Source organism: Eimeria necatrix, genomic scaffold (genome assembly GCF_000499385.1).
Source record: "Eimeria necatrix Houghton genomic scaffold, Enh_scaff892, whole genome shotgun sequence".
Taxonomy (NCBI): domain Eukaryota; phylum Apicomplexa; class Conoidasida; order Eucoccidiorida; family Eimeriidae; genus Eimeria; species Eimeria necatrix.
In genome coordinates this window covers 1-10,000 of record NW_013654692.1, presented here as the reverse complement: position 1 = coordinate 10,000, position 10,000 = coordinate 1, and the positions used below count along the sequence as shown (strand labels likewise).

Sequence of the window (10,000 nt, the reverse complement as noted above, 5' to 3'; positions counted from 1 at the left end):
GCAGCAGCAGCAGCAGCAGCAGCAGCAGCGCAGCCGCTGCAGCGCAGAAGACACAGCAAAGGCAGCAACCCGCCGGTGGCTCCCTGTGGGGTCTGGGGGCCCCTCAAAGCCCCCGCTGCTGCGGCGGGGGGCCCCCCCTGCTGCTGCTGCTGCTGCTGCTGCTGCTGCTGCTGCTGGCCACTGGAGGATTATGTCTTTCAATATACTTGCAGAAAGCTTAGTAGACGAGAAGTACAGCAAACAGGTCCGTTGCTGCTGCTGCGCTGCTGCTGCTGCTATGCTGCTGCTGCTGCTGCTATGCTGCTGCTGCTGCTGTCCTGCTGCTACTGCTGTTCTGCTGCCGCTGCTGGGCTGCTGCTGCTGCTGTGCTGCTGCTGCTCCGCTTGTGCCTCCTACAACAACTGCATGCACCTCGCTGCTGCTGCTGCTGCTGCTGCTGCTGTGCTGCTGCTGCTCCGCTTGTGCCTCCTACGAGGACTGCATACACCTCGCTGCTGCTGCTGCTGCTGCTGCTGCTGCTGCTGCTGCAGGACCCGCAGCTGCTGGCGTGGAACCGCCGCGGCGCTGCAGTGCTGAAGGAGTTGCTGCTGCACCTTCCTGCTGTCATTTGTTTGCAAGAAGTTGAAGAAAGAAGACTTTCCTTCTTCGAATCGGTGACTCATCAGCCTGTGTCTTGCTGCTGCTGCTGCTGCTGCTGCTGCATCTGCTGCTGCTGCTGCTGCTGCCTCTGCTGCTGCTGCTGCGGTCTTTGCCGCTGCTGCTGGCCCTGGTGCTGCTGCTGCTGCGGTCTCTGCGGCTGCTGCTGCCTCTGCTGCTGCTGCGATATCTGCTGCTGCTGCTGCCTCTGCTGCTGCTGCGATATCTGCTGCTGCTGCTGCTGCTGCTGCTGCTGCTGCTGCTGCAGCAATTGGCGGGAGAAGGCTACGGCTGCGTGTACAAGCGGCTCAGCTCTTTGACCCGCAGCGACGGCGTTGCTCTTTTTTGGCGAAGAGATAAATTCCAACTTCTCGAAGCAGCAGCTTACCAGTTCAACTTCAGAGACAACAGGTCCTGCTGCTGCTGCTGCTGCTGCTGGGGGGTGCTGCTGCTGCTGCTGGGGGTGCTGCTGCTGCTGAGGGTGCTGCTGCTGGTGTGGGTGCTGTTGGTGAGGTTGCTGCGTCTGATGCTGCTGCTTTGCTGCTGCTGCTGCTGCTGCGCTGCAGCATTATGGACAAAGACCAGGTGGCCCTCATAGTTCTCTTGAAGGAGGAGCCGCCGCAGCAGCAGCAGCAGCAGCAGCAGCAGCAGCAGCAGGAGGAGAGATCGCCCGGCGCCGCTTCCCAGGCCGAGCCGCCGCCGCAGCAGCAGCAGCAGCAGCAGCAGCAGCAGCAGGCGTGTCCGCGGCTGCTGGTGGCAGCAAACACGCACTTGTTGTTTTCTCCAACTCGAGGAGATATAAAGTTGTGTCAGTTGGTTTATTTCTTCAAAGGGTTGTTTGACCTGCAGCAACGGGGTGTCTTGACAGCTTACGAGGCCCTCAAGGGGGCCCCCGGCTCCCTCGCCATTCTCCGAGACACGAGGCCCCCTGGCGCGGAGGCCCTGGACCCTGCTGCTGCTGCTGCCGCCGCAGCAGCAGCAGCAGCAGCAGCAGCAGCAGCAGCAGGAGGAGAGATCGCCCGGCGCCGCTTCCCAGGCCGAGCCGCCGCCGCAGCAGCAGCAGCAGCAGCAGCAGCAGCAGCAGGCGTGTCCGCGGCTGCTGGTGGCAGCAAACACGCACTTGTTGTTTTCTCCAACTCGAGGAGATATAAAGTTGTGTCAGTTGGTTTATTTCTTCAAAGGGTTGTTTGACCTGCAGCAACGGGGTGTCTTGACAGCTTACGAGGCCCTCAAGGGGGCCCCCGGCTCCCTCGCCATTCTCCGAGACACGAGGCCCCCTGGCGCGGAGGCCCTGGACCCTGCTGCTGCTGCTGCTGCTGCTGCTGCTGCTGCTGCTGCTGCTGCTGGGGGCGCGGCTGCGGGGGCTGCGGCGGGCGGCGAGCCCGCGCGCGCAGCAGCTGCAGCACCAGCAGCAGCAGCAGCAGCAGCAGCAGCAGCAGCAGCAGCAGCGGGGGAGGCGCCGCCGCGGACGCTGTGCTGCAGCGGCGCAGGAGCAGCAACAGCAAAGGCGCGGCTGCTGCAGTGGGCTGCTGCACTTGGAGACACTTATGCAGCAGAAGTGGAGGGACTGGAAGCAGCAACTTTGGAAGCAGCAAATAAACTTGTCCATATTGTTGCATGCGGAGACTTCAACTTCACCCCACAAAGTCCTCTTTACCATTTGGTGCTGCAGGGACAAATGAACTTCTCCCAACTCGCCAAAGACAAACTCTCAGGTGCTGCTGCTGCTGCGCTGCTGCTGCTGCTGCTGCTGCTGTTGCTGCGCTGCTGCTGCTGCTGCTGCTGTTGCTGCGCTTCTGCTGCTGCTGCTGCGCTGTGCTGCCGCTACTGCTATGGTGCTGCTGCTGCAGCTGCTGTGCTGCTGCTGCTGTGCTGCTGCTGCAGCTGTTGTGCTGCTGCTGCTGCGCTGCTGCTGCTGTGCTGCTGCTGTGCTGCTGCTGCTGCAGCTCTGGTGCGGCTGCAGCTGCTCCCTTCACTTACCATTTATTCCTCTTGAGTTCTTTTTTTTCCAATTTTTCGAATTTCTGACTCATTTTTTCTGAATAATAATTATTTCGAATCAAATTAAAGCTATTTGATGCATTTAAATGGCTTAAAAGGGATTAAAATGGATTAAAATGGATTAAATGGACTTCATTTCCGGCTTTTTGTCGCAGGCCAATTCCTCATGTCCTCCAAAACTTACCCCATAAGGCCCCAGGGCCACCACTTCGCAGGCGCCTCCGCAATGAAGTGAATTGCAGTTTATTTTGCTCTTTTTGGACTCTTTTTGTCCCCTTTTTGGCTCTTTTTGTCCCTTTTTTTAACTCTTTTTGTCTCCTTTTTGTCTTTTTTTGTTTCCTATTTCGTCTCCATTTGTTTTCGCTTTTTTCCCCGTCGTTTGGCCCGTTTCTGGTCTTTTTTTGGCACTGTTTGGTCTCTGTTTGCTCGTTTTGTCTCCTTTTTGGCTCCTTGTGTCCCTTTTTTGACTCTTTTTGTCCTTCTTTTTACTCTTTTTGTCTCTTTTTTGACACTCTTTGTCTCCTTTTCTATCCCTTTTTGTTTTTCCCTTTTTTCCTGTCGTTAGTTCCATTGTCATGGCAATTTTCTGTCCACTTCTGCCCTTTTTAGCTCTTTTTGGACTCTTTTTGTCCCTTTTTGGACTCTTTTTGTCCCTTTTTTCACTCTTTTTGTCCCTTTTTTCCACTCTTTTTGTCTCCTTTTTGACTCCTTTTGTCTCCTTTTCTGTCTCCATTTGTTTCCCCTTTTTTTCTGTTTTTTTCCCAATTTTTGGTCTCATTTTGCCATTTTTTGGTCTCTTTTTGCCTTTATTTTCCTTTTTTGGCTCCTTTTTCCCTTTTTATCTCTGTCACATTTGTCTCATTTTTGTTCATTTATTATTTCTTTTAATTTCCTTTTTACTCTTTTCAATTTTAGTTTATTTTTATTTTTAATTTAATTATTTATTTTTATTTTTTATTTTTTATTTTTATTTTTGTCTTTAGTGCCCCAGAGGCCTCTCGGGCTTTAACTCAAATCTCGAGGGGCTCTGTTGCTGCTTGGGAGAAGTCCGTGAGAGCTCTCTTTAGGCAGCCAGCAGCAGCAGCAGCAGCAGCAGCAGGAACTGCAGCAGCAGCAGCAGCAGGAACTGCAGCAGCAGCAGCAGCAGGAGCTGCGGCGGGAGCTGCAGCAGCAGCAGCAGCAGCAGCTCCGGGAGAAGCTGTGCCGCAAGCAGCTGCGGCAGAATCGCCTGCAGCCCACAGCCCTTCCGCTGACACGCAGCAGCAGCAGCTGCAGCAGCAGCAGCAGCAACAGCAGCAGCAGCAGCAGCAGCAGCAGCAGCAGGACAGCGAGGCCAACGGCAGCGAGAACCCCGCAGATCCTCTTGCTGCCGCCCCGCAGCAGGACTCCCCACTTGCATCTCCTGAGCAGCAGCTGCAGCCGCAGGATCTCCAGCAGCAGCAGCTGCTGCAGCTGCAGCAGCAAGAACAGCAGCAGCAGCAGCAGCAGCAGGGGAAGCTAAAAGCGGAAGACCCCTTTGTAGTGTCTCTACCCTTCGCCCTCAAAAGCGCTTATGCCATTCGCCCCACTGACACGCAGTGGAAAGGAAAGGAGCAGCAAGCAGCAGCAGCTGTGCTGCCTGCTGCTGCTGCTGCTGCTGCTGCTGCTGCTGCTGCTGCTTGCGAGGCAGGGCCCGAGGCCCCGCAGGCGGGCATCTGGGGCCCCGCGGTGACCCCCAGCCCCAGCAGCAGCAGCAGCACCCCCAGCCCGAGCAGCAGCAGCAGCAGCGGCAACCCCAGCCCCAGCAGCAGCAGCAGCAGCAACCCCAGCCCCAGCAGCAGCAGCAGCAGCAACCCCAGCCCCAGCAGCAGCAGCAGCAGCAGCAGCCCGGGCAAATACAGCACAAGCCCCAGCAACTACGGCAGCAGCCCCAGCAACAACAGCAGCAGCCCCAGCAACTGCAACAGCAGCAGCAGCAGCAGCCCCAGCAGCAGCAGCAGCAGCAGCAGCAGCAGCAGCAGCACAGCTGGGGACTTTGTGGAGGAGCCAGCCTTTACAGCTTTTCACGGATGGCAAAAAGGCTGCATTGATTACATATTTTATCAGTCAGACAATTTGCAGGTAATTAATTTTTTAATTTAATTCTTTTTATTTATTTTTCATTTTATTCCGCATTTTGCTGCTCCCTCAGGTGTATGGACACCTTGCGGAGCCCTTGTATCCAACTGCTGCTGCTGCTGCTGCTAGTTCGGTGCTGCTGCTGCTGCTAGTTCGGTGCTGCTGCTGCTGCTAGTTCGGTGCTGCTGCTGCAGCTGCTGCTGCTTTGCTGCTAGTGCTGGTTTGCTGCTGCTGCTGCTGCTGCTGCTAACTACGCCTAGGGTGCTGCGGCTGCTGCTGTCCTTGGTGCTGCTAATGCCTCCGTTGTTTGCAGCTTTGCTGCTGCCCCGTGGCTCAGTGCTGCTGCTTCTAATGTGGTTTAGGGTTTAGGGTTTAGGGTTTAGGGTTTAGGGTTTAGGGTTTGGTTTGGTCGCAGGTAGCTCAAGTCTATCAGCTGCCGAGCATGCTCAGGCAAGGACGAGTTGGCTCCTGCCCCAATGAGGTGAGCTGCTGCTGCTGCTGCTCCTGCTGCTTCTGCTGCTGCTGCTGCTGCTGCTGTTGCTCCTGCTGCTTCTGCTGCTGCTGCTGCTGCTGCTCCAGCAGGACGTCGCAGTGTGTAGGCAGCTGCTATGCAAGGCCAGAGCGCAGCGAAGGCCGGGGGAGGGGGCGGCATTTGTGGGCCTTTTGAGTGGAAAAAATGGATGAAAAATGGATTAAATAAATGGAAAAAAAGAACAAATAAAGAAATAAAAAAAGAAAAGAATTAAAATGATGCAAGGAGGAGAAATTCGCGAGAGAAAGAGCCCAGAAAAGGCCTGCAGCAGCAGCCCGCGCCTGGCCCAGCAGCAGGCCGAAGCAGCAGCAGAGTGCATGCAGCAGCTGGAAAGTGGAGGAAATAAACTGCATTTATTTGGAATTGCTCTCTAATTAAATAAAGTTTCTGTTTGCTGCATGCATGCGCGAATTAGATCTTCAAAATGATGCATTATGAGCTTGGAAGTCCTCAAAATGGAGGACTTGGGGTGTACGTACACTCGAAACGCCCCGAGTCCTCAAAATGGAGGCCGCGGCGTTTCGGGTGTACGTACACCGGAGTAATGCACTTCGCTTCTGCGCAAGCACTTCTGCTTCTTGTTGTATTTCTGCTTCTCATTTATGTTTCTTCTTCTCTTTTTGATGATATAATAAAGCTATTAGCGGAAAAGTGGATTTAAATGCACTTTTATGTTTCAGTCTTTTGCAAAAGTCCCAAGTTCCAGCAGCAGGAGCCGCTGCGCGTGTTGCGCCTCAGATGCATGCAATTTCAGCTCCACTTCATTTATGATTATATTTTTCATTTTCTTTTTATTTATTTTCCGTTTTCATTTTGTTTTTATTTATTTTCCCGTTTGCTTCCAATAAATGCATTTCAGCACATCTTCGCGGCGGCGTGCATGCAGGCGGTTGTGTTTGGTGGTTTAGGAAAGAGAAAGTTGCATTCAAGGAAAGAAGTCGAAATTCCTTCAAGTTCTTTCATTCATCTTTTATTATTTACATTTATAAATAATAAATAATTTATAAAGTTCATTCCAAGGACTATTTGAGCTGCCGGTTCGCTTTCCAGCGGCGCCGGCGCTGGCTCACTGTGCTGAGGTGTACGTACACCTCAGCAGCGCTCGCTCCCTGTCCAGTGTACGTACACCCCGCGTCCCCGAGCGCTCCGAAGGCAGCAGAACAGTTTTCATTTGTTGCAGTTGCTGCTGCGCTTCTCCCTCGTGCCCTCAAGGGGGCCCCCCTGGTCCTGGGGGCCCCCGCGCTTCGCCCTCGCGCCGCCGGCCCAGTGGACCACTGCATGCGCATGCAAGTGACCACTGGTCATTTGCAGCTGCATGCAGTGGTCCACTGGTCACTTCGCCAGCCACTGCATGCGCATGCAAGCGGCCACTGGCCACTTCACCAGCCACTGCATGCGCATGCAAGTGACCACTGGTCACTTCAGCAGCCACTGGTCACCCCACAAGTGGCTGCATGCGCATGCAAGTGACCACTGGTCACCCCATGTGACCACTGGGGGCTGGAGGGCCACTGGGGCACTTGGGCTGCCGCAGAGGGGAAGGGCCCAAAGGACTTGGGGTGTACAGACAGCTCGAACTGGCCAAGAGCGGCCTGTCTATCCAGTACAGCGAAACGGCTGGACTTAAATGCTATTTAGCCTCTTTTCCACTTAGGGTTTAGGGTTTAGGGTTTAGGGTTTAGGGTTTAGGGTTTGGAGGTGAGAGGGGCCTTCGGGCGCCTTTAGGGTTTGCGTTTGGCTCTGCTGCTGCTGCAGAGCGCAGCTCAGAAGCAGCAGCAGGTGTCTATACACCCCAGCAGCTCTTTGTTGTACACTGAGGTGTATGTACACCTCAGCAGGTGTATGTACACCTCAGCAGGTCTCTATTGTACACCCAAAAGGGGTGCTGAAGCTGGCCTGGAGTGGGGCGGCAGGGCTGCTGCTGTTGCTGCTGCAGCTGCTGCTGCTGCATCTGCTGCTGCTGCTGCTGCTGCTGCTGCTGCAGCAAGCCCTAAACCCTAAACCCTTAGGCACCACAAGCGCAGAGAGTCCTCCTCTTTGCCTAAAGATGGCCTGGCAGCTGCAACGAGTTGAAAATTTGAATTAATTAAATTAATTAAATTAATTAAATTAATTAAATCTTTTGATTAATTAAATCATTTCAACGAATTAATCAATTAAAAGAATTAAATAATTAAAAAAATAAAGAAAATAACTTAATTCCGTCAAGTCCACAAATAAAACAATATTTATGATAACTCAATAAATCAAATTTAAAATAAAATAAATCCAAAAAATATATTTATTTATTTCGCTTCAATTTTATTCCTTTATTTAGCCAGGCTTTAGGGGCCCCGGGGGCCCCCACAGGGGCCCCCAGGGGGCCCCCGGGGGGCCCCCAAAGGGGCCCCCAGGGGGGCCCCCAAGGGGCCCCCTAGGGCCCTAGAGCAGCACCAGTGAATGGAATAAATTACTTGTGTGTTTTTTGGGTTCTTTTGTTGTTTTGGATTCAAATTTGATTAACTTGTTTTTGCTGCTTCTGCTGCTGCTGCTGCTGCTGCTGCTGCTGCTGCTGCGAGGGTCTTTTGGGGGCCCCTTCTGGCCAAGGGGGCCCCCAAAAAGAGGCCCTGGGGGCCCCCATTTGCTTCTTTGAGTTTTCTTTTGCTGCTGCGCTGCGGTGGCTCGCAAATGGCAGCAGCAGGGGCCCTTTTGCTGCTGTGATGGGCAGGGCCCCACAGCTGCCGCTGCTGCTGCTGCTGCTGCTGCTGCTGCTGCTGTTAGATCCGTCGCCCGCTTTAGTGTGTCAAGGGGGCCCCCCGTTGCTGCCAGACTGTACCCTTTTGGCCCTTCCAGCTATGAGGGTTTGGGGGCCCCCAGCGAGACTTGGGGGGCCCCCCACTTGCTTAGGGGGCCCCCCTTTACCTTGGGGCCCTGCTGCTTCTGCCCATCGTCGAGCAGCAGCAGCAGCAGCAGCAGCAACAGCAGCAACAACGGCAGCGGGGTTTCTCTCACGGTTCCCGCCCACCCACCTGCAGCAGCAGCAGCAGCAGCAGCAACAGCAGCAGCAGCAGCAGCAGCTGCTGCTGCTGCATGCTGCTTGCAGCACCTGCAGCAGACGCAGAAGGCCCAGAAGACACATGGAGGGGCCCCTGCAAGCTGTGGGGGCCCCCTGCAGCAGGGGGCCCCCCGAAGAGGCCCTTTTGGGTTTGAGCTTTCTTGGGGGCCCCCGGGGGGCCCCGGGGGCCCCGGGGGGCCCCCGAGGAGGCCTGGGGGCCCCCTTTGGGGGCCCCCTGTCCCCCCGCTTTTGCAGCTGCTTCACCTCTTCTGCCAGCTCCAAAAGCGCTGCTGCTGCTGCTGCTGCTGCTGCTGCTGCTGCTGCTGCTGCAAGGATGAACACAGGGGGCCCCCCTGCCCCCTGCCCTGCTGCCCAACCCACAAAAGGGTCTCCAGAAATACCCACAGGGGGCCCCCCCCCAGGGGCCCCCTCCAGGGGGGCCCCTACTAGAGGGGCCCCCTCCGCAGGGGCCCCCACTACGGGGGCCCCCACAGGAGGCCCCCCCAAAAAGGCCCCCAAGGGGGCCCCCAAGGGGGCCCCCAAAGAAACCCCCGAAGAAGTCCTCAAAGGGGCCCCCAAAAAGGCTTCCAAAAGGGCCCCCAAGGGGGCCCCCAAGGGGGCCCCCAAGGGGGCCCCCAAAGGGGCCCCCACCACAAGTCTCCCTGTTGTGGAAGTCCCCACGGGGGCCCCCACTACAGGGGCCCCCACCTCAGGGGCCCCTTCCCCGGGGCCCCCGCCTCTGGGGGCCCCAACTGAGGGGGCCCCCACTTCAGGGGCCCCCACCCAGGGGGCCCCCACCCAGGGGGCCCCCGGCCCCGGGGGACCCTCTGCCCTGGGGGCCCCCAGCAGGGGGGCCCCCACTGTGGGGACCCCCACGAGGGGGCCCCCCGGGGCCCCCACTAGGGGGCCCCCCACGAGGGGGGCCCCCACGCGGGGGGCCCCCACGGGGGGGGCCCCCAGCGAGGGGGCCCCCGGGGCCCCCAGTTCGGGGGCCCCCGCGGTGGGGCGTTTTCTGGTGGTGGATGGGAGTTGTGTAATGTTTAGATGTTTTCATGGAATGCCTCATTTGAAAAGTCGAGAAGGAGAAGATGTGGGGGCCCTGTGGGGTTTTGTGCGGGCTTTGGCTCAGGTGAGGGTTTAGGGTTTAGGGTTTAGGGTTTAGGGTTTAGGGTTTGGAAACCCTGAAAAAGGGTTTGCCGCTGAAACCAGCGCCGCTGCTGCTTTCTCCCGTCTTAAATTCTTCTTCAAAGAGTGCTGCTCTTGACGTTTAATTAAAGGCCACCAAGTGGTGGGATCGAAGCCGCACCCCCTCAGGGTTTAGGGTTTAGGGTTTAGGGTTTAGGGTTTAGGGTTTAGGGTTTGGCTTGGCCTCTTGCGTGTGTGCACTGCTTCCCGTTTCCCAACTCCCCCCCGCCGCGCCGCCGAACGCCTGGGCGCGGGGCCCAGGCCTGGGGCCCAGGGTTCAGGGTTTAGGGTTTAGGGTTTAGGGTTTAGGGTTTAGGGTTTGCTGCAGCTGCGGCGGCGGCTGCGGCCCTCGCACTTGGCCGTGGTTTTCGACCACCCCACCAGCCGCAAAGCCCGCAGGGCCATCAGCCATTCTTACAAGAGCCACAGGGGCCCCCCCCCGTTGGCTTTGGCGCAGCAGCTGCGCAGCGCCAAGTTCCTCTGTGCTGCACTCGGTGGGTTTGCTGCTGCTGCTG

At 56.7% G+C, this 10,000-nt stretch overlaps 2 protein-coding genes across 2 annotated transcripts in view; both read left to right on the top strand.

Annotated features, from left to right (window-relative positions):
• Positions 1–625, top strand: part of ENH_00081440 (hypothetical protein, conserved) — a gene marked incomplete at both ends in the record, with an annotated part of 1,860 nt that extends 1,235 nt beyond the window's left edge. The window contains one exon of the mRNA XM_013583312.1: positions 1–625. This exon is cut by the window's left edge and continues 1,235 nt beyond it. Within this exon, the coding sequence (XP_013438766.1) occupies positions 1–625 (625 nt within the window).
• A 7,475-nt stretch (positions 626–8,100) lies between these two features.
• ENH_00081430 (hypothetical protein, conserved) lies at positions 8,101–9,979 on the top strand (the record flags this gene model as incomplete). Its single annotated transcript, XM_013583311.1, has 2 exons — positions 8,101–9,429; positions 9,814–9,979. Coding segments are annotated over 2 exons (1,495 nt in total), but the record flags the coding sequence as incomplete, so codon positions are not given.
• Between the last annotated feature and the right edge of the window lie 21 nt (positions 9,980–10,000).